Source organism: Grampus griseus (assembly GCF_964374135.1).
Source record: "Grampus griseus genome assembly, chromosome: 2".
Classification (NCBI taxonomy): Eukaryota; Metazoa; Chordata; class Mammalia; order Artiodactyla; family Delphinidae; genus Grampus; species Grampus griseus.
Window position 1 is genome coordinate 10,344,374 of NC_139018.1, and position 23,451 is coordinate 10,367,824.

A 23,451-nucleotide genomic window follows, 5' to 3' on the forward strand; every position below is an offset into this window, starting at 1 on the left:
AATTGTATCCCAATAAAAATACTAGCAATTTCTTTTTCTGGAGATAAACAAGATAATACCAAAGTCCATATAGAAAAATAAGCATGCAAGAGTAGCTGGAAAACACTGAAAAGAAAAAGATGTCAGGGACAGGGGGTGGGGAAGATAGGGGACTGGCCCGACCAGATGTTAAAGCATACGGCACAGATACTTCGTTAAATCTATGGTACTCGGATATGAATAGCTAGGCAGACCAATGAAATAGGTTAGAAAGTCTGGCAATAGACTCACGTACAAATGGAAATTTAATATTTGATAAAGGAAGACTTTTAAATAAATGCTATTGGGACAACTGGATAGCCATTTGAAAACAGAAAGGGGCTTCCCTGGTGGCGCAGTGGTTGAGAATCCACCTGCCAATGCGGGGGACCGGGTTCGAGCACTGGTCTGGGAAGATACCACATGCCGCAGAACAACTAGGCCCGTGCGCCACAACTGCTGAGCCTGCGCTCTGGAGCCTGCGAGCCACAACTGATGAAGGTTGCACGCTTGGAGCCCGTGCCCTGCAGCAGGAGAGGCCACCGCAGTGGGAAGCCCGCGCACCACAGCGAGGGGTAGCCCCCGCTCGCTGCAACTAGAAAAAGCACGCACGCAGTAACGAAGACACAACTCAGCCAAAAATAAATAAATTAAAAAAGAAAAACAGAAAGCGTAAAATTAGACCCATTCTTCACACCATACTTAAGAATAAACTAAGAATCAGAGATCTAAATGAAAAAAAAAAAAAAGAACTATACAAGTACTAGAAGAAAACATGGGTAAATTCCTCCATAATTGAGGTGTAGAAAAAGGCTTTTCAACCATGACTCAAAGTCCAGATGAAATTTTTTAAAGAATTGAGAAATTTGACTATATAAAAATATTTTTTAATTGTGTGGTAAAAATTCATAAGCAAAGTCAACAGAAGTAAAAACCTGAAAGAAGATATTTGCAAGGTATGCCACCGATAGAGGTAATATCCTTAATATGTGGTCTTTAAACATATGAAAATACATTTCACTTCACTGAATAATAAAAAATGCAACTGAAAACTCCACTGAGATACCATTTCCTATCCATCAGATTGGCAATAATGTAAAAGTTTCACAGGACACTCTATTGGTTGTGTGGAAACAATTATTTTCATGGGTTGCTGGTGGGAATGCTGATGGGTCCTTGAAAAAAGAAACACAGAAAGGATAAACTAGAAACTAATTAAATGGCTACCTGCAAGGGAAGGGGGAGGACAGAGTGGAAGAGATGGGGGTTGGGGAATAGCACTTTTCTTCATGGAGCTTTTTGTATGCTTTAGACTTTTAGAATAATGTTAATGTTCTATATACTCAAAAATAAAATTAAATGAACAAATGAGGAAAGCCCTAAAACCAAGTGAAAAGAAAACAAATGAATTCAAACATATTTCAAATGGATAATATAACTATTCTGAAGGGGAGAAAAAGAATTAACCCAAGGAAATTTTCAACACGATGCTTGGACAATATGCCTCTAGTTTTAAGAATACAAGACTGCAGGGGCTTCCCTGGTGGCACAGTGGTTAAGAATCCGCCTGCTAATGCAGGAGACACGGGTTCAAGCCCTAGTCCGGGAAGATCCCTCATGCCGCGGAGCAACTAAGCCCGTGCACCACAACTACTGAGCCCACGAGCCACAACTACTAAAGCCTGCGCACCTAGAGCCCGTGCTCTGCAACAAGAGAAGCCGCCACAAGGAGAAGCCCATGCACTGCCACGAAGAGTACCCCCGCTCACTGCAACTAGAGAAAGCCCACGCGCAGAAACGAAGACCCAACACAGCCAAAAATTAATTAATTATTTATTTTTTTAAAAGAAAGAATACAGGACTGCAAACAATCTTGAAGGCCTCTTTTCAGGTTCGTTTTTCATCATGGGATGAGGATAGCAAACATTATATGATGTGTAGGATTGGGCAAGGAGAGATACAAATACAGAATGAGGGAAGCAAGGAAGAATCCTGTGGGGTAGCACATGAATTGGAGGGATAAAATCATGGTTTCTAGTACATTTCTAAAATATGTGTATGCCTGGGACAATTTGAATCTCTAAATAAATACATACATACAAAACATATACATATATATAGTAAGAACAGTAATGGATTAAAATGCATTGAATAAAATCAAAAGTCCATGAATCTGAACCAATAATGCTGATAAATAAATATGAAAGGAATGATGGATTTAGAGTATCATAGTAAATACTGATTCAGGCAAGAATAGTCAATGGATGCTAAACCTGAGGGCATGGGGAATTTGATGAAAAACAAGATATTTAAATTAGTTTCAAAGTATCTCCTCAGCAGTGACTTATTCCAAAGGGAGAAATGGTAGCTATATATTGGAGAAACGGACATCATCTTAACCAAGGCATTAAAATTAACATCACCATTTAGGGACAAAGAGACATCGTGTGCCTCTGGATGTGACGCTCTAAGAAGGAGCCAACATCGTTTCTGTGATATTCCTTCCAAAAATGTATAATCTGAGGCCAATCATGGGGACACATCAGACCAACCTGAATTGAGAGAACTGGTAACATTTCCAAATGTCAACATAATAAGAGACAAACAAAGGGCTGAAGAACTGCCCCAGATTCAAGGAAACTAAGGAGACATAGCTCCAAATGCATACATGGTCCTGGAGGGACCCTACGCTAAAAATAAAAATGCCACAAAGGACATGAGTGGGGCAGTTGACAAAACTGGAACATGACTGTAGCTTCAGGTTGTGTAACAATATTAAATTGGATTTCAGAAATTGATACTATTGATATTTACATAAGAGAATATTCTTGTTCTTGGGATTACCTTATCAGCTCAAATGGTTCAGAATAAGATAGCGTGGGTGTGCGTGCATGTGTACACACATCTTGCACCTGTGCATGCATATATAGAAATGGGTATAGAGAGAGAACAGGATTGTAAAACGTGGAAAATGCTTCAAAATTAGTGAATCTGGGTAAAGGGTTATAGAATTTCTTTGTAACTACTCTTGCAGTTTTACTTTAAGTTTGAAATTATTTAAAATTAATTTTTTTAAGTTAAAAACTGAAATAAATAAATAATGACCCGCAGCACAAAAGAAAAATAGGGAAAGGACATAGCCTCCCAAGTAGAAGGACCATCTTAGTGAAAACCTGCTGTCACACTACGTGGTTAACTGTCTTGGGAACCAGAGGTCTGGGTTCAAATTCAAGCTCTGTGTTTTTGAACAGGTTAACTGACCTCTCTGAGCATCTGTTTCTTTATACCCATTAAAGAAAACGAATTATCGTGTCCCTCTCACTCAAAGGGTCCATCTCAAGGAAAGAAAGTTTTGTTAGGTGCTAACTAGTCAAACCCCTAGTTACCCAGAAGTTATCCCCACCTCGCTGACCAGTACCCTGAGCACATCTTCTCAGGGCAACCATAGCGAACTTGCCTGGGCCATCAGCTTTGCACCGCTGGGGACAGAAGGGATCAATCAGCAATCTTGTTAGGTGTCACTGGAGCCCGGTGAGCCGGGGTGGAGGAAGCCTGGATCAGGAACAGGGAATCAGAAGGCCCGTGGGGGGTGCTTCCCTGGTGGTCCAGTGGTAGAGAATTCACCTTCCATTGCAGGGGACATGGTTCGATCCCTGGTCGGGGAACTAAGATCCCACATGCTGTAGGGCAACTAAGCCTGTGTGCCACAACTACTGAGCTCGCGCGCCTTAATGAGAAAGCCCGCATGCTGCAAACGACAGAGCCCACGCGCTCTGGAGCCTGCAGACCACCACTAGAGAGAGAAAACCCACACACTGCAACTAGAGAGAAGCCCGTGCGAGTGAAGAGCACGCATGCTGCAACAAAGATCCCGCGAGCCACAACTAAGACCCAACGCAACCAAAAATAAACTAAAAATAAAAGTAAATTACAAAAAAGCAGGCCCACGGGGAAGGGAGAGAGAGAGGCTGCTTGGCAAACAGCGAGCCATTTGTCCCACACGTGTGCGTGCCGCAAGGATTGGAGAAGCTTTTGCTTTTCTACCTCTGCACCTCGGACCCGCCCAAGCTTTCCTCTTGATCTCATCCACGCAGAGCAAACCGACTGCAGTTCTCTCTGTGTCCTGATTTCTCTCTGTTTCCTGGCCTGATTCTGCCAATAACTAGCTCTAGTTGTTTTTCAGACATTTAGCCCCTTGGGTTCCAGGACAAATTTGCTTCAGAAGCCTCTGGATCCCCCCGTTCTGGGGTGGCTTTTGGAAGCATTGTGCTTCCTGCCTGCAGGGAGTTCTGGGAAGGATTGTACTGTCTCCCATGAGGTGACTCTGGTCAACACACGCCTTCCTATCAGATCTTTCCCAACCTCTCTCTACACAGGCTGGTGACGAGCTGAAATCAAGTGCAAACGGGAAGTCAGGTGGCCTGGTTCCATTCTGGCACCCACACGGGCAGGAAGGGCCTTAAGGGTTGTGGGCCTGCAGCTCCTCCTCTGTCAAGTCCAAATCCAGGGTCTCGGCTTACCTGTGAGGTTCATTCTGGCTCTAAAATCACAGAACAGATACCATTCATTAGCTCTTCCTACCAGGTACCAAGCTCTTCACAGGCACTACTTCATTTAAGCCCCACGACAGTCCTAACAGCGCAGCCCTGGCAGCCCCACTTTACAGATCAGGAAACTGAGGCAAGAAGAGGTTAAGGAGCTTGTTCAGGGTCACACAGCTGGTGAAAGAACTCACAGTACAGGGGCAGGAATTGAGCTTGACCTGCTGAAGGTAGAGAACTTCTGAGCCACCCTTCCTGAGAGCCAGGACCCACCGCCTTAGAAACAGTGTTACCCAATGACTTCCTGGTTCCTGGGTGCTGCTGAGATACTCGTGAGCCACAGGCACAGTTTGGGCCATTTTATGGAAAAGGAAAAGCAAGTTCAGAGAGGTTAGGTTACATTCCCAAGGTCCAGCAGCTAGGAATTTGAAGGACTTGGGATTCAAGCCCAGGGTGTCTGACAGGCCCTTACACTCTTTCCAACGCATTCTGCTGCCATCCTTTCAAAGATCCACTTCTGAAATCCTGGCAGCAGTTTTAAAATCATCCCAGACGGTCAAATGCTCCACGATGACCTTCATGGCACCTCTGAAGCCCCCATGAACGCTGTGCTCCGCAGCCTCCATGCTCACCGGTTCCTCCCAGACATCTGGCTGAGCTGACACTCCCCCAGCCGGGAGGAAGAAACCCCTGCCTCCTGGCGGCCCGCTGCAGCCACCACTCAGCTGCAGAACTCCAGGGATGCGAAGGCAAAGCTGACACTGAGCTAGGGGGTAGAAGGGCCCCTGGGCTCAGCAACTGGGGTTTGTCAGGCTGAGCAACTTGGAGCTTGTCTCTCCCTGACATATCAAGGACAAAATGGACGGCAGGAGCTGAGAGGAGCTAAGCTCTGCTTGAGTAAAAAGATCAGATGACCACATCTTTCATTCTTGAGGTCAAGGAGACCTCTCCGACTGCACACGCACAGAAAAGTTTCTCAAAGGTCAAAAAGGGAGGGGTCACTATCCCATAATATGTGTGTCCATCTCCTAGAGACCCTCGTGCTGGAATCCATCTTGGCTAAAAGATGCACGCGCATATTGCATAAGGCCCTGGGTCAGATCAGATGTGGGAAATGAAGCAAGATGATTGGCCGAAGGAAAACAAAGACCCAGAAGACGGCCCCTACGTAAGCGATTTAAACAACCACTTTAGCACCCATTAGTGAGGACGCCCATACCCCTCTCTGGGTGTGTAGCTTTGCTTTGCTTCTGTCTTAAACAAACTGCCTCTCTGTGTGCTCTCCCACACGTGCTGTGCTTCTAATCAACTCTGTGCCTGTTTTACAGCCACAGAGTCTTCAAAGAAGACAAGAGCCAGGGCTCTGCTCCTAGCCACTAGCCCCTGGTGGTCTAGCAGTTAGGATTCCTGGTTTTCACCCAGGTGGCCCAGGTTCAATTCCTGGGCAGGGAACTAAGATCTCGCTTCAAGCCGCCTCTCGCTGCTGACACCCTGAGATCAACTCCCGTGCTGTCTGGCCCAAGAACCCCCGCCATCCAGCCTCGTCCGTCTCCTCCCCTCACTTTGACTTCTTCAGGCAGTCATTCTCAACAGAGCAGGTACTGCCTCAAAGGAATACTCTGGAAGTTTGGTGGGGCACTTCTGATTTCCACAAGGATTTGGAGGGGCGATATTGGCACTTAGTGAGTGAGGGCCAGAGATGCCAGACGTACTGGAACATGCAGGCCTGTCCATCACAGTGAAGCGACCCAGGTCCCACGTGACTCCAGTGTCCCACTGCAAGTCCATACGGGTGAAAACCCATTTTATAAATGATCTGAGTCTAGACTCTCACAGTCCCACGGGTGTTTTATTTCATATAAAAACACCACTTTCCCCCAAGGTTTTAATTCCCACTGAATTTTCTATGAAGACAAATCAGAGGAAGATTTATATTTTGTTTTTCAGGCTCTGAGCATGACTCACCATTGCAGAAAACCACATCACTGGAAGTGACTCTGGCTGTAGAGTGGAATGGCCAATACGCAGGTGTGCAGGATATAGGGAACTCTCCAACTTGTCCCACATCTGATGGCATCACTGCCTCTTCTAGTGTAGTTGTGCCAGAGCATTTACATACTAAAAGAAACATTATTTTCTTATAGTTTCCTTTTTTCCCCTCCATATTATAAAGCATTATTATTATTTTTTAACTTTTGTGGGTAGGTTCTATTAACTACAAATTTCACTTCAGGGTAGTAAGAGGCACATAAAATATTTACATTATAAACAGGAGAGTCTAATAGGTCTGCGAGATTTTGTCTTAAAGGGTCTACATTAGCCTTGCCTTTGGGTATTTGAGGATTCCAGTCTCACAAGTCCATCAACTTGGTGAAGCTGTAAGTTGACCTTGAAATAGGCTCTGTATGGCTGGTGGTAGTTTACCGGTCTGTCTCTCCTACTGGACTGAAAGTTCCTTGGTGGGGGGGGACCAGGTCTCAATCATCTCTGCCCCCACCCCGCCCCCGACAGCCTTGGGTTGGGGACCCAGGAGGCCTCTGTGGGATCCAGCCCTCCCTTCACATGAGGTGTTCAGCGCCTGTAGCAGCTGCATCCCGCAAGGAGCTGGATCTTACTAGGGCACTGCCTGGATTGAGATGCAGATTCTCGTGGAGGAATTGCCCCCAGAGTCAGGGTTGCAGTGAGGTAGGAGGTGGATGGGCCCCTGGGCCGGAGAGCTGGTGTTTGTCAAGCAGAGTAAAACTGAAGCTTTGTTTTCCCCCAGACACTCCAAGGACGAAGTGAGTGGCAGGAGCTGAGCTCTGCTGGAGAAAAGAGATAAATGACAACTCCTGAGGTCAAGGAAACCTCCCTTTCTGCGCATGTGCAGGAAGGCTCCTTGGGAATCAAAAGGGAGGGGAAGCCACCCCATACTAAGTGTGGACATGCACCCCCAGGCCTCTGCGCTGGAATCCATCTTAGCACAAAGCGGTGCGCGCCTGTTGGGGAGGGTTCTAGGGCAGGGCAGGTGTGAAAAAAGAAACCAGGTAAACAAAGAGCCGGAAGAGCTGTCCTATATAAGTGATTTGAATCACCTCTTTACTGCACTGTCCTCGTTAGGGAGGGCGTCCACACTCCTTCTCTCCAGGTGTGTCTCTCTGCCTTGCTCCTGTCTTAAATAAACTGTTTCTCTGTGTGCTCTCCCTCATGTTATGCTGTGTCTCTGATAATAAACTTTGTACCTGTTTTTGCCTCCTTGAGAAATTCATTTTTCAAATGGGGCAGGAGACCCTTGCTTCTAGCCTCTAGTCCCTGGTGGTCTAGTGGCTAGGATTCCTGGTTTTTCACCCAGGCTGCCCAGGTTCAGTTCCTGGGCAGGGAACTGAGATCCTGCTTCAGGCCACCACTCGCTGCTGTCTCTCCGAGACCAGCAGGGGCAGCTGGGGATTATGGGAAGCCTACCTCTCCATCTTGGCTTTTCCAGAAATGCCACCATCTCCAAGCAGGATGTTAATCAGTAACAGTCCCCCGGGGGATCACACTTTGGAAGAGCAAATATTTGCTGCACGCCTTCGGCTGCAAGCCCTAACCTTCTGTCTTTGCCCTGAATGAAGGACCTTCCCAGGCACCTGGCGGCACCTCACTGGTAAGAGGCAGCGGATTAAAGGGAGGCCTTCACAGTGTCTGCCTAGTGAGGGATGGGGAGAGAAGACCTTCTTGTCCTCTCTGAGCGGGTTTCAAGGGGAGGGGGTGGGCACCTAGGCAGTGCCGAGCCCTCATTCCCGGACTGGATAGGGTGCGGGTGGGAGGTAAGAGGCATGTTGTAGACATAGGGGGCTTCCTCTGCAGGAAGCCAGAGGAAGATGCTTTTTTTTTTAACATAAGGGATTCTTTTTTTTTAATTTTTTAAAAATATTTATTTGGTTGCACTGGATCTTAGTTGCGGCAGGCAAGCTCCTTAGTTATGGCATGAACTCTTAGCTGCAGCATGCATGCGGGACCTAGTTCCCTGACCAGGGATGGAACCCAGGCCCCTGCATCGGGAGCGTGGAGTCTTACCCGCTGCGCCACCAGGGACGTCCCCAGGAAGAGGTTTCTAAGGCTTCAGACTTCATGCCCGCCACACTCACTGTGCAAGCCCCACACAACTCCCTGGCCTTCTTCCCAGGGACCTGTCTGCCCAGGCAAGAGACTTTCCCCTGCTTCCAGATCTGGGGGTAGAGTTGCTGCTCCAGCTCTATTCAGGGCTGAGAAGTGGGGGGTAGGTGGTTGATTTCTTACTGCTCGGGTTCTATCTAGGATGCTGCATCCTTGCGTCATGCTTAAACAAAATTAATGGCAGTTACGATTAAGCGAAGATGAATTGATTCAGAAATAGCAGAGGAATTGCAATTCGGGACCAACAAACTATGGCAAACCATAGGCAAGTCCCAAAGAGACAAAGGCGAGGTTGGCTTTTATTAGGTTCAGGGAGGAAGCTGGGGAGTGTTGTTTTGAACCAAAGCTCATCGGAGGAGAATGGGAGTTCAGAGTCATGGTGGCTTCTTGTTGGCCGCAAGCGTGGGCAGTTCGCCGTTACTAAGGTGTGTGGAAAGCTTCCTTCTTCCTGCTGGTCATGAATATTGAGATGAGCGGGAATGCGTGAGCGCCCACCCTGCATGGCTTCCTGACTCCATTCTGAACCAGGTGTCCTCCGTTCTTTTTCACTCATGGCATCCTCGGCTGTACCCTGGTGTTTGAGGGGATGCCCCCTGCACACAGATTCTGTACTGTTCCGTAGGGGAACAAAGACCCTAGGGGATGCATGGGACTGCCGAGTAAGCAGCGTGCAGGGCCGCCCAGTGTATTCCCAGGCTGCCACTCCAGACTGAAGGTGGAGCTTTGAGGAAAGACTTAGCAGTCAGAAGGGGTGACATCTACTTGCTGTGCTGGGATCATTTCCTGATGGCTGTCAGAGACAGAAGTGATTCTGAATTTGGGAGTGTCCCGCTGTGGGGTTAATTTACAAAGGGGTGCTATATCCTGTGATGTAATGAAGGCAAGAACCTGGATGCGTTTGGTACATTCCAGGAGGTACTCACCCAGCATGTGCAGTGTCGGCGTGACCTACTGAATGCAGGCTTGCCGTCTAGAATCGGCCAGAGTTTCCTAAAGGCTGACAGCTAGAAAACAGCAGGAATATCTCACTGAGTAAGGTCACGCCACTGAAGCTGTGGAAGGAATGAGGCCCCACATTCTATGGCGCCCTTGAGCAAAAGCAAAGAGCAACGCACTGAGTCCTGGGGCCAGGGGTCACTTTGTAGCAGGCACAGGCGAGGACACAGTCCCCTGCGGCAGGGAGAAGAGGCCTGGGAACCTCACCCTGTCGCCGCATTTTGCTACAGGTGGCCTGAGAATGAGGGTCTCTGCTGACGGGAGCTCCCGTGAGGTCTGCGGCCTCGCCTGCCCCGCGCGCATTGGGGCAGTGGGTCCAGTGGGCAGAAGAGGGTGAGGATGCATCCTGGTGACCTTCCAGACAGCCTCTGGAACACAGGCTTGGGGGTGTCAGCGGAGCACCAGGAACCGTGTGTGGAGACAGGCAGGTGGCACAGCCCAGCGCACAGTTTATTCAGATGGAAACTGTACAGGTGCTCAGGGACCAGGCTCGGTGCCCAAGGATGTGAGGGAGGCCAGAGGGGGGGCAGTGGTGGCGAGTGCGGCGTTTGGTGACCCACTGCCTGTGCTGGAAGGCTGGCCCCACTAGAATAGGCAGCCTCGGGGCAGCGAGAGGAGGACACACTTCACAGGTCACAGTGAGGATGAGATGAGACCGTCCAGAGTGGAGCGTTAGCCCAGGCTCGCATGGTGAGTCAGCTTGTTATCTGTTTCTGTGCTGGGGAGCTCCAGGGAGAGTGAAGGCGGGAGCTCCTAAGAGGAGTTCTGTAACTGGGCCCCAGGGCTGGGTGGAGTGCCCTAGGGGAGCCGCAGGGGGGATCCCACCACCCGATCAGGCAAACTCAGCACTTCCCCCTGCCCTGCCCCGACGGCCACCCAGACCCCCCAAGTCCCCAGGCAAACATGTCCCCAGGTCCAGGTCCCTGCACCTCAGCTTGGACGGGCTGCCGCCATATCGTCTAGCGATCAAGGGCAGTGAACGAAGCAGACCAGTAAAAGCCTGGGAAGACCTCCTGACTCCGGCCGCTGCTCTGACCGCACCCAGTGAGGCCGGGCACCCAGACCGCCTCCTCTTCCATCCCCCTCTTCTTGGCTGCCTGCCACTACGCTGGAGGAAGTGGGATGATTGGGGAAAGCTGGGGGAGACTAGGAGCTGCCCGAGGGCGCGGCCCTGGATGGAAACCTGAGGCGGTTTCACCCTGTGAAATAATGCGCCCCCCACTCAGGCGACAAATGGGACCCCAACTTGCTCAGGGTGTCCCCGAGGCAGGGCTCAGGGAGCTAAGCCCCGTCCCCCAGGGAGGAAGCGGGTCCCTGGAGGAGCTGTACCAGGACACAGGGAGGAGGTGTGTATCAGCCGTTAAAAATAATCTCTGCCCTCTTTTCTCCCGAGGAAGCCTTGTTGCCAAAGGGAAGCCTCCCGGGCCTCCACGCTGCCCAGATGCAGGCGGTGCTGAGCCTCCTGCTGCCCTGCCTCCTGGCCCAGGTGTGGCTGGTACCCGGTTCCACCCCTGGTCCCCGCTCACCAGAGGCCCAGGCAGGACTGGAGACTCTGCCAACCCCCAGGGCCCAGACCGAGAGCAGCGAGGGGGCGCGGGTCCTGCAGGAGGACGAGGGCCCCCCCTGGCTGACAGCCGACTGGCAGAAGCTCTCTGGGGAGACCTCCAACTTGGGGTTCAGCCTGCTTCGTAAGATCTCCATGAGGCACGACGGCAACGTGGTCTTCTCCCCGCTCGGCCTGGCCTGGGCCATGGCAGCCTTGACCCTGGGGGCCAGGGGACAGAGCAGAGCCCAGCTGGAGACGGGGCTCCGCCTGCAGGCCCTGAATCAGACCCTGCCCGCCGTGAACCAGACCCGGCCCCCGCGCCTGCCTGCCCTCTTCAAGCAGCTCCGAGAAAGCCTGTCCCACAACCCAGAGCTGGGCCTGACCCAGGGGAGTTTTGCCTTCATCCACGAGGACTTTGATGTCAAAGAGACCTTCCTCAATTTCTCCAAGAGGTATTTCGATATGGAGTGTGTGACTATAAATTTTCGCAACGCATCCCAGGCCAAAGGGCTCATGAATCATCACATTAACAAAGAGACGCAGGGGAAAATCCCCAAACTCTTTGATGAGATTAACCCTGACACCAAATTAATTCTTGTGGATTACATCTTGCTCAAAGGTACTTTGATAATGCTCTGCTCTCCCAGAGCCATGGCTCTCTTCGCCTGTCTCTTCCTTTCCTGCTGGGCCTGTGTATGGTCGACGCCAAATGGTCTCCTAGGAACATGTTGTTCTCAGGTTTTACAAACAGAGTGAAACACACATTGAGCATGTAGGACATACCAGGCACAGTGCCAGACAATGTTTTCACTTGATGCCCCTGCCCTGGGGGCCCAGGTGCTTGCAGGGCTTAAGTTTTCTAAGCATGTCTACACAGCTCTCCTCTGACATTCTGACACGGGGAACCCTTTGGGTCGTTTTTTTTTAAAAAAAGGCATATCATCTGAGAGATTTAGGGTTGCATCTTTGCTCTTTCACGCTCTACTTTTGTGTCCTGGAGCAAGTGACAAAGTCCCTTGTCCTCATATTCTCAATATAGAAAATGCACACTCCCACCTACCATAGAGATGAACTGAGGCTCAGAGACATCACATGATAAATGGCAGAGGCCAAACTCAGACGAGGGCCTCCTGACACGCTCATCCCGGGTCCTTCCCATCCTGCCTCTCTCGTGGAGGACTGGACTGGTGTGGCCACAGTTGTAGCAGGAAGGTGACACTAGGGGACTTGCAAAGCCCGGGAGGAGGACATGCTTCCAGTCAGCCAGGCCAGACAGACATCAGTGTGTAGAGTCAGGGGCCCACACGCTGGCAGCCTCCTCTGGGTCGCGTGGCTCTCTGTCAGCCAGGGGCTCCTGCCCTCAGAGCCTCACCGAGCACAGGATGTGCGGGAATGTCATCATTTTGCCACGGTGGCCTCTGTTTGCACATGGTGTGCACTAGACAAAGTGGCGGTCAGAGGGCCCCTCCTGCAGCCAGGGCTGGGGACAGGCCTGAAGTCTTCTCTAGGTTGGAGCTAACCAACCCCAAGGGAGCGAGTGTAGAAGGAGGAGGTGGGTCCTTTGGGCTCCAGCTGGAATGAGTGACTTTTGTTCACTCGAACAAAAGTTCACTCAAAACACCCAGTGTTTTGTCCAGAACAATGAGGGGATGGGGGGGGCGGTCATTAGGAGATATCTCCGTGCTTTTGTGTGTGATGCCAACAGGGTCTCTGGATGGATCCACGTTTTGCCAGCTGGGAAAGAAGCCTGCGAAAGGCTGATCTTTGGGGAATTTATTTTGGCCGCCTGAGCTGCGGTCAAAACACACCTGATAAGGATGCGTTTCCTAGCTGGGCAGAAAAGGGGATAGAACACTGGCCCTTTATTACTTTAGCAAGAACGATGCTTTCGAGGAGGGCGGTTTCTGCAACGAGTTTCTTTCTTATCTGTTCAGGGAAATGGCTGACCCCTTTTGACCCTGTCCTCACCGAGACAGACACTTTCTACCTGGACAAGTACAAGGCAGTCAAGGTGCCCATGATGTACAGGGCAGGCAAGTTTGCCTCCACTTTTGACAAGAATTTTCGTTGCCACGTCCTCAAGCTGCCCTACCGAGGAAATGCCACCATGCTGGTGGTCCTCATGGGAAGGATAGGTGACCACCTGGCCCTTGAGGACTACTTGACCACAGATTTGGTGGACACGTGGCTCAGGAACATGAAAACCAGGTACAGCTCCCTCGTCGCCCTGCTCCAGCTCAGCGGGCCCCTCCCTACGGGCACCCACAATTTCGTTCTGTGCCCGTCCCAGCCCAGCCCGCTGCGGGCTCCCCGATGGCAGGGGCCGCGTTTGTCCTGTTTCCCCCTCTATCAGCATCTATCCCAGCGCCTGGCTCGTTCATTCACTCGGCCAGCCCTTATCAAGTTTCTCCCACGTGCCAGGCACTGGGACGCATGCACGATGCTAGCCCTCGCGGAGCTCACGTCCTAGTGATGAGAGCACCAGGGGGGTGCAGGTGGGGGCCAGGGAAGGCCTGGTCAAGAAGGTAGCGGTAAGCGAACACTTAAGAGGAAGGAGGATTCTGAGGGTACGCTGGGGGAGAGAAGAGGTACAGGCAGAAGTGGGAAGGTGCTGGGACGGGACTGTGCTTACTGGATTCCAGGAAGAGCGAGGCAGCCGGTGAGGCTCCAGCAGCAGATGAGGTCGCAGAGGAGCCAGCAGGTGTCACCCGGGACCGTACGTTACTGGCCCCGGAAAAGACTTGGGCTTTTGCCAAGGGAGACGAGAAGCCACTGGAGCCAAGCAGAGGAGCAGTACGGCCTGTGCTGAGAAGAGACACTAGGGGTATGTGGGAGGGGCAAGGGGACCAGCCAGGAGGTCAGCGTAGCCACCTAGGTCAGGATGCTCGGCAGGTGGCGGCAGTGGAAGTAACGAGGAGCAGTGGGGTCCTGGATCTGTGACGAAGCCGGAGGTGACGGGATTGGCTAACGGACTGGATGTGGGTGACAGAGAGGGAAAGAAAGTCAAAGGTGAAGGCAAAGTTTCTGGCCTTAGCAACGGGAAGGAAGGATTTGCCATTTACTGAAAGGGGAGACCGTAGGAGGAACACGCCGAGAGGTAAGTTCAAAAGTTCAGTCGGAAACATCTGGATCAGAAATACCTATTAGACATCCAGGCGGAGATGTCAGGAAGGCAGCTAGATCTGGAGTGCAGGGTGAGGTCCAGGCTGGGGAGTCAGCAGCACGTAAATGGAACCATGAGACTGGCTGAGACGACTGGGGCAGGGGGCCGCGTGCAGAGAGCAGGGTCGGAAGCACAGAGCAGGGTCGCAAATGCTTGTGGAATAAATTTATCCACCTACTGGGGTGGGGGGAAGGCAGCGCCAGTAAGGAGTCCACGGCGATGCCTCCGGAATCCTGTCACTTCAGCATTTGGCACAGAGAGGAGTCCAGCTAAAGATCTTCAGTTTCATTTTCTCTTCATTCTTCTTCTTTTCCTTCAAATCCTTAGAACCTAGCATAGGACTCAAACATAATAAGCCTTCAACAAATGTTTGTGGGGATACATTTATAAATCAGTCTCCAAGGCATGTCATGTCCTCAGTTATATTGCAGCCCGACAGCCTGGCCCAGCTCCGAGAGAGAGAGAGAGACAGAGAGAGAGAGAGAGAGACAGAGAGAGAGAGAGAGAGACAGAGAGACAGAGAGAGGGATGAGAGAGAGAGGGAGAGAGAGAGACAGAGAGACAGAGAGACAGAGACAGAGAGACAGAGAGAGGGATGAGAGAGACAGGGAGAGAGAGAGAGAGGGGGAGAGAGAGAGAGGGAGAGAGGGAGAGAGAGAGAGGGAGAGAGAGAGAGGAGAGAGAGAGAGAGAGAGAGAGAGGGAGAGAGGGAGAGAGAGAGAGGGAGAGAGAGAGAGAGAGAGGAAGAGAGAGGAAGAGAGAGAGAGAGAGAGAGGTGGGGGTGATGAAGGGAGCAAAAGGAAACTACACGAGACATTGTTCTGGGTGCTTAACATATATAATTTCATTTACTTCTCTGAAGAACACTGTGAAATTGGTATTGGTATTTTGGCTGTACTTCACAGATTAAGACATTGGGACTTCTTTAAGACTAATTTAGTCCCAACTAGTAGTTTTCATTCTTTTCATTTTTGAGCCACAGAACTCATCTCTCTAAACAAAAAACTCCATTGTGTGAATATATATATATATATATATATATATATATATATATATATATATATATATATATATATATAAAATAGATAATATCAGAGTTTCTCTGGCTAAAGGTAGGTAGGGGGTTGAAAATTCCCTTCACTCCCCTCCCCTTGTCCATCCCGACTCTTAAGGTTCTCCTAAAATCCGGGGGGGTCTCTGTAATCTGAAAACAGCCTGGAGTCTGCAGGACTGATGGCAGCAGCTGTGTGGTTGGTTTGGGGTTGTTTTTAAAACCCAGGGAAACGGACACAAAGTGTGGCATTCTTTGCTAAAGAGAATGCGAGTCACTGGCTGGGAAATGAAGCTGGTTCCCTGAAGCTGAAGCTCTCCTCTGAGTCAGGCCATTCATTACAGAAGAACAGAAAGAGCTCTAGTCAACGGAGGGAGACTTGTTAGTGGGCATACGCTTGGGGGAAGGTTAAAAGAAAGTGTGACCTTTTTAGTGTTCAGAATCTATGGCTTTTGTCTACAGTTCACCATTATATGTACTTGTACCACAGAAAAATGGAAGTTTTCTTTCCAAAGTTCAAGTTAGACCAGAAGTATAAGATGCATGAGCTGCTGAAACAGATGGGAATCAGAAGAATCTTCTCACCCTGGGCTGACTTGAGTGATCTCTCAGTTACTGAAAGAAATCTTAAAGTATCCAAGGTAAGTCAGGATCTTCCACTGGGGCCCAAACCAACGAATATTTTCACATACCATTTAACGTTGATAAAAGGCCAAGCTGTAGTAGAAAATTAGATTAAAATTCCAAAAGAATTGAAACAGCACCCAGGTTGGATGTCTTAAGAATTTGGAGCTACTTTTTAAAACATCTGTTCAACTAATTTAATCTCTCTTATATAGAGCTCTCTCTCTACTCTCCCAGTGCTCAAGGAGAAATTTATCCCAAAATGGAACTGGTTCACAGATTCATTCAAAATTCCATGAAACTGCACCACTTTAAAGATGAAAGAAAGCCCCAGAAGTTATCTGGCTAACGTCCCGCCCCTTGTGGAAACCCTGTCTGAAATATCCCTACAAAACAGTAGGGATTACTATCATTATCGCCTCTTATAATAATTATACAGGTCCGTCACTCACATCACATGAGGTTCCTGGACAAAAGGGCCTCTCAGACACAACAGGTGGCCTAAATACAGGCCACCAGAGTTCAGGACGACTTCAGGGACCCAGGGGCTTACCCCATGGACCACTTCAGAGCAGTACCAGGTGCTGGGAAGCTGCTACAGAAGACTAACCACAGCCCTGCCCCGACCTAGCCTGCCAGAAGGAAGGTCAAAGTTCTCAGGGGTTCCAGGCGGCTTGAAAACCTTCCAGGAGGAACACCAGCTCGGCTCAAAAATCAGTAGCACAAAGTACATGCTAAATAAGTATCTGTTCATTGGATGCATGTGTGCATGAAGTGGCCAGCCACAGAGTCCCTGGGTCCCTACCCAGAATGAATTTCACAATCGGTTCCTGGTGTCTCCTGGTATTTTGTGGGCTTCTAAGGCAGTCGCTGGGGCAACCTCAGACCATTCCTCTCTGCGCAGATGAGCCCTGTACCACTCAATCCTGAGAGCATGGCCCCGTGGGTAGGACAATAACACAGAATGTCCAGGGGCTCAATTAATTCCCTCACCTCCGCTGGCACACAAACGGCCGTCCATGTATTTCCTTTTCCAGGTTTTACAAAGGGCGATGATTGAGGTGGATGAAGAGGGAACAGAGGCGGTGGTGGGAACCCTGTCAGAAATCACTGCTTATTCCATGCCTCCCATCATCAAAGTGGACCGGCCGTTCCACTTCATCATCTATGAAGAAACCTCCAGAATCGTGCTATTTCTGGGCAGGGTGGTGAATCCGACTCTCCTGTGATTGATGACATGCGCGAGTCCTTAGAGCCACAGCAGACGCTGGATCTGAGGTGTCTGAACTTACACAGGACACTGGCACTGGGTGTCGCGCCCTTGTCCTCAGATGCTAGTTTGAGCCATCCTTAGATAAATCTGCGTATTAAATTCAAACTTATTTTAAGGAGATGTTTGTACAAGCTTTCTGGTATTTTAAGCCTGTTTCTAAGAGCCTTTGTTATTGACTAAAGACCATCTTGGTATCTGGACTTAAAACTATGGTAGATCAAAACTCTATTTCAAGACGAAGCCTTTGGGAAGAAGACAAGTACACATTCTCCATGGGTCATGAGCTTGGCTCTCTTTACTTCTCCCTAATGCAAATTAGTGTTTTATTTTTAACCTACTATAGAATCATTTCTTGGTGACTAAAATTAGAAGAAAATAGCCGTGGTCAGTCCTGCTGCAATGTGGCTCCACCCACTCCGTGGAGCCGTTAACTGAGCCACAGATCATCCAGTTCAATTCCTTCGTTTTACAAAGCAAAGAAATGGGAAACCGGAGAGAGGGCCGCAGTATGGCTTTCGTGGGCCCCAGGCACTTTTGTCTTCACAGGCTCCTCCCTCTGTAAAAATAAAATATATATGTGTGTGTATAATAGAAATTATATTTTATGACTGCACTGGTATAAAGATGAATATACTCTGGGTTATATCTGTCCTTATACCAGTGCAGTCAAAGCATGGAACTTGCTTGTTGCAAGAAGTAAAACATATTCATGGGCCCCTAAAAGTATCGTGGGCTTGAGGCACTGTGCCTACGGCATCTCAGAGGAAGGAAAACGTCACCCAGTGGAGCAATGGCAGAGTCAGAAGCCTGCCTCTCCTGACTCCAGTCCCCAAGCCCATTTCACTCTTCTTTCTGTCTACAACATCTGATGGGGTCCATCCACTTCAACAGGCAGCATGTGCTCACCTCTCAGTTACCCACTGTGGCTAGACGGAATATAAGCATGGACTTTGTCCCAAGGTTCAAAGAAAAACAGCAAATACTTTCTCAGCCAGTCATTTTCTGTTATATAGACAAGAAAATATTTTAGGAGTAATTTCAGAGAATCGTGAATAGAGTTAACTAATCTTGGAATGTCAACTATGTTGACTAATGGCCTAATTGGGTTTTTATCTGTTTGCTATCCAATTTAAATATACTTAAAATTAATGTATTGATTAGTCATCTTATTACAATAAGTCAGAGTTATGTAAATAGTACTTAATGTGAATAGGTAATAATAATAAGCAGCAGTCTAGAGACTAACTCTTCATCATTCTAAAACCTGGATAGGAGTTTATTCCTGTATTCCCTGCCAAGGGCACTAGCTGACATTGGTAAGCCAGGCGACTCTAGAGCCTAGAAAGAAACAAAAATAGATGACTAACTGCAGTTGGCATTCTTAAGTGAGTTGTTAGTATTCAACTAATGAGGTTCATTTATGGAAACATAGTAGAAAGAGAAATAAAAGAGGGCTCAAATTACCCATTTTTAAGAGATGAAATCTAAAAATGAAAGCCTATGAGAACACAATACCCTCTGAAATAAATATGGCCAAACCCAGTTATAAAAAAGGTTCATTATTATCAAAGGATTCATAGAACATACATATCAAACTCTCCCCTTATCTCTGCACATATTTGCACAAAACAATGATGGCATAACAATGATAACTGACATTACTCTTTAAGGTAGAAAATGGCCCTATTCGCTATAAAAAATTAATATTTCCCCACATATGCTTGAAGAAGCTCCAAGAACACTAGGTTTCAGATTTTCTAAATATATATGCATGGTGAAAAAATGCAGACCAATGAAAAATGTACTTAATCTTACAAAAAAATTCAAGGTTTCAGCTGAGGGGGAAAATTCTGAGCATTGTAACAATGCTTCACTATATTTAAGTGTCAGGTTTTAAAAACTGTTCCTACACACACACACACACACACACACACACACACTCTCTCTCTCTCTCTCTCTCTCACACACACACATGCTATATAACAACTGAGAACAGATTACTGACTTAGTTGAATTCATTTCATCTTCACTGTAAAACCACTAGGGCCAAGCTAAAGAGACTGTTCCATTTCAATTCAAATATTTCACGTATGTCCACTAACTGCAGGCAAAATGGACTTACTTCTCCAGAATAAGGTGTCTTTATAAAGCTCAGGAAATCAAGTAACGGAAATGACTTTTAAATGTGTATGAGGTTATGGAAGAAAAGCTCTATATGTTCCTCTGTATTAAGTAAAATGCTTTTTGCCTTCTCCATTTCTGCCAGTAAAGTTGATTCTACAGGTCTATTTTTTTGCTTATAACGCTAACTAGTGAAATTTTGGAACATGTCCTTAAAACTGCAAGTTTCCACAATTAACAGATAGAGATGTCCTTATTTCTCTGCAGCTACAGATGGAGGGAGATCTTTCCTTGTCACACAACTGGTTTAAAGGAACTATTTGATAAGTTGTTAAACGAAGAACTGTTATAAGAGTATCAGTCTTGTTTCCAGTGTAAATCGAGATATATGTGGATACTCATAACTGTCACCAATTTGTTTCTTACTGTTTTTACATATCTGTCCTTGGAAGTATAGTTTTAACAAATATTTCAGTGACTTTAGAAATTATCATGTTCTGTGGAAAAAAAAGGAAACCTCCAAACATAACGTTAATTGACTGTCTTAATTGATAATTTAGTGCCTAAGACTGCAGCTGCCTTCTGTAGATTTCTGAGCTCTATAAGCAGTAGTGACTTTTCTCTGTCAAATTGTTTTCCTCTTCTCCCACATGCATGGTGGAAAATAAAAAGTTCCTAACTCTGCTAAATTTATTTTTGAACAAATAAACTGAAATTCTCCATTCTTTCAAGTAACAGAGTCAACGTGGACTATGAATCAAAGTACTAGAAAAACTGACGCTGTTCTGAGGTCCATTACATACGCCCAATACTCTCTCCTAGATCATAATGTATTCAGTTCCACGTTAGTGATGTTAGTAGGAGACGTCACTAAAATAGTTAAATGAAATCCACAAAGAATACATGAATTAACCAGTACTGTCAAGCTTCTCATACCTACTCAATTTTTAATTACTGACAAAATGAATGGTTGAACAATTCCATTTACCTGACTGTCCTTAAATGAAAGGTATGAAGAATCACTAAAAATAGCCAAAATAGGGCTTCCCTGGTGGCGCAGTGGTTGAGAGTCCGCCTGCCGATGCAGGGGACACGGGTTCGTGCCCCGGTCCGGGAAGATCCCACATGCCGCGGAGCGGCTGGGCCCGTGAGCCATGGCCGCTGAGCCTGCGCATCCGGAGCCTGTGCCCTGCAACGGGAGAGGCCGCAGCGGTGAGAGGCCCGCATACCGCAAAAAAAAAAAAAAAAAAGCCAAAAAAGAGGCCATATGTAAGGAAAGGGGGAAACAAACAGCATGAAAGCCTCACACTGAGTAGCTGTCCCCTGGGTAATATATAGTTGATGTCCGTGCGCTTTTCTTGTTCATTACTTAAGAATGAACTGTCTTTAATTACAGAATAAAAACTGCAGGAAAGTATTTAAAACTTTTTTCACAAACACAGGTATCTCATTAACCTATGTTTTATTTTGAGTAAATTCATTATTCATTATTTCACATTATAAAAAGTAACCACACGCATATGCATTCACAAATTAGATCATCTTTATCATACATCAGTATATTTTAAAAAAACAAATATTTTCTAATAACAATATAGTTATATGCTGATTGCATTTTGAAATAGAGAAGCTGACAATAGCTTCATACAGTATATCTCAAGAACTGACATTTTTAAAATTGAGAACTGAATATATTCCACAGGCAAATGTTGATGGAAATATTAGCATTAGTACAAATATATGCTGTTGACATAGCTTAAGCATGATAGCTTGGAGTAACAGCTGATTCAAACTAGAGTCATCATTTTTAATTCAGTAAGGACAAGTACAATCTAAAATGTAAACAAAGTATTTATAAAATAAATTCTTCTAGGAAATAAAGGAAATCATCAATCTGTTATTTTTAAGGTAGTTGTAGCTAAAAGTTATCAGAAATCTTTGTAGAATTTTCACTGCCAAATTTTAATTTCGGAATGTCGAGGTACAACATCTTGTCATCACAATCATAGGACTGATATAATTTCGGACAGCTGTTTGTACCCTGTTACAGTGTGACTTTTCAACTGGGCTTGGAGATTTGTGAGAAAATGCAGTGTCATTCTTACTCCCAAGTCCCCCTCCAAGTGATTACCTAGGCGGGGCAATTTCAGTTGATTTGGACCTTTCAATTTGTAAATGCTAAACTCTAGAACAATTAAATAGATGGTTTCCTGCACAAATAAATGCAGACTTATCTCTTTTGTAGCAGTAGTTAAAGCACATACCTAAAGTTGTGTTTCATTACACTTCACTATAACATTGGAATTCTGTAACCACATTATTATTCAAGAAATATATATTATACCTCCTAGGGAATATAATTTCAAACATGGAACGTTTAACAACACCAGCTGCCATTATGTATGTCTCTCTTTCCCATTCATTAAAAAAAAAAAAAAAAAAGCCCGAGCCATTGCTTTAGCTTTTGTCCATCGATCACGTTATCTCCAGTTGTCTTTGTTCTGCCTCCTTCAAGCAGATGATTTAAGGATTGGATTTTCTGGATTTTCTTTGTCAAAAGGAGGAAAGAAAGAGAGAAGAATGAAAGAGAGAAGAGAGAGAGAAGAAGGAGAAGGAAAGAAAAAAAGAAAACAAAACATGAAAATTTTTATCCATATAATGCTTACAAAGTAAAGAAATAGATATAATCTACTTTGAATAAACCTAATATATGAGAACGGTGAATTACATATTAAAGATCACTTGGAATAACCTTTAACTACTAAATCCTATGTGCATCTAACATAGCATTCAGTTCAATTCATACTTTTCCTACGTTTTTCACTTTCTATAACCATAACAGAAATTAACACAGCCTAAAAATATATCAATTGTCTGGCCTTGAAAGACATAAGATATGATGCATTCCGTACTTCCTTTAAGACACTGATATTCCTAAATACCAGATGTGTCATCTCCACGATACTGTAAAGCTGGAGAATGTATTGCATAGAATTTTTTTGAGCAGCAAAAACTGAGATAATTAATAGTTTCTGAAATCACTTCATAGGTTTATTTGAAGAAAAAAAGGATAGATTTTCATTTGGAGATGGCACTGAATGGTGGATAATACTCCACAGAAACATGAGCAATGTAGATATCAATCACCTATTTCAGTTATGTGGCGGTGTGCATACATGAGAAAGTCCGAATTAGAACCACATAACATGGAGAGAGAGTTGTGGACCTGCAGATTCAGTTACACACTGATAAAGCAGCTGCGATACCAATATTCCTCCTTCTTCAGAATATTCAGGAAAGAAGAAACAAACTGCTGTGACTTGTTAGCAGAGTGTTTGTCTCTAGATGCATTTTTTAAAACAATCAATTATAGATATAACTGATTATATGATTATTTATATAATTATGTATTACAAATATCGAGCAAGAGAAAATTCAGTCAATAAAAAGGAAAAACATGCTCAACAACGAAAAAGCAGATAAAGATAGTAATCTGAAATAAAGGAGAGCTAGTATAAATATATTAGGCTTCAATGGTCTTTACTTATCAAAAATGCCTATTGCATTTAGAAGGATAAGTTGAAAAGAGAATGAATTGCATTCTGATGTTATTAAACGTGTTCTTCAATAGAAGAATTCCAGGGCAATCTTTTGACAGGAAGAGGGTCAAGGGTGATCGAGAGGAAGGATTTCAGGATGCCAGAATGGAAGGCACCTCAGAGGATGAACTGTGAGCCTTGCCCTGTCATTTCGCGGGCACACCGAGGCCCAGAGTGCTCACTGGAACTGCCACGGGAACCAGGGCGTGAGGCTCCAGCTCCGTGCTCTCCATAGACCATTACCCTGTCCTGCCTCTATTTTGAGACTTTAAATGGAACTTCCACAGTATAATCATTAGAGCAATAATTATATGGCTAAGAGATTCTCTGTAAATAAAAATATCTTCTGTATTAATACTACTAACCTGTACTATCAACATTA

General features: G+C 46.5%; 2 protein-coding genes across 5 annotated transcripts in view; one reads left to right on the top strand and one right to left on the bottom strand.

Moving 5' to 3' along the window:
• Nucleotides 1-8,133: 8,133 nt before the first annotated feature.
• SERPINA10 (serpin family A member 10) lies at nucleotides 8,134-17,889 on the top strand. Of its 3 annotated transcripts, XM_082647745.1 has the most exons (6): nucleotides 8,161-8,184; nucleotides 10,166-10,382; nucleotides 11,090-11,857; nucleotides 13,173-13,446; nucleotides 15,943-16,093; nucleotides 17,114-17,889. In XM_082647745.1, exons 3-6 carry the CDS (start codon nucleotides 11,134-11,136, stop codon nucleotides 17,303-17,305), a joined length of 1,341 nt encoding a protein of 446 aa, XP_082503871.1. In that variant the 5' UTR covers nucleotides 8,161-8,184; nucleotides 10,166-10,382; nucleotides 11,090-11,133; the 3' UTR covers nucleotides 17,306-17,889. The 3 variants fall into 3 exon arrangements, with proteins under 3 accessions (XP_082503869.1, XP_082503870.1, XP_082503871.1); XM_082647743.1 differs by lacking the exon at nucleotides 10,166-10,382 and having other exon boundaries at nucleotides 8,134-8,184; XM_082647744.1 differs by lacking the exon at nucleotides 10,166-10,382 and having other exon boundaries at nucleotides 8,148-8,184; nucleotides 11,086-11,857.
• Nucleotides 17,890-21,912: 4,023 nt separating this feature from the next.
• The window catches only part of PPP4R4 (protein phosphatase 4 regulatory subunit 4), a gene marked incomplete at its 5' end in the record, with an annotated part of 118,879 nt that continues 117,340 nt past the window's right edge, over nucleotides 21,913-23,451 (bottom strand). For both annotated transcript variants that reach the window (XM_082648798.1, XM_082648797.1), the window contains one exon: nucleotides 21,913-22,018. In XM_082648798.1, the coding sequence (XP_082504924.1) occupies nucleotides 21,994-22,018 (25 nt within the window). In that variant the 3' untranslated portion in view covers nucleotides 21,913-21,993. The remainder of the gene's footprint in view (nucleotides 22,019-23,451) is intronic.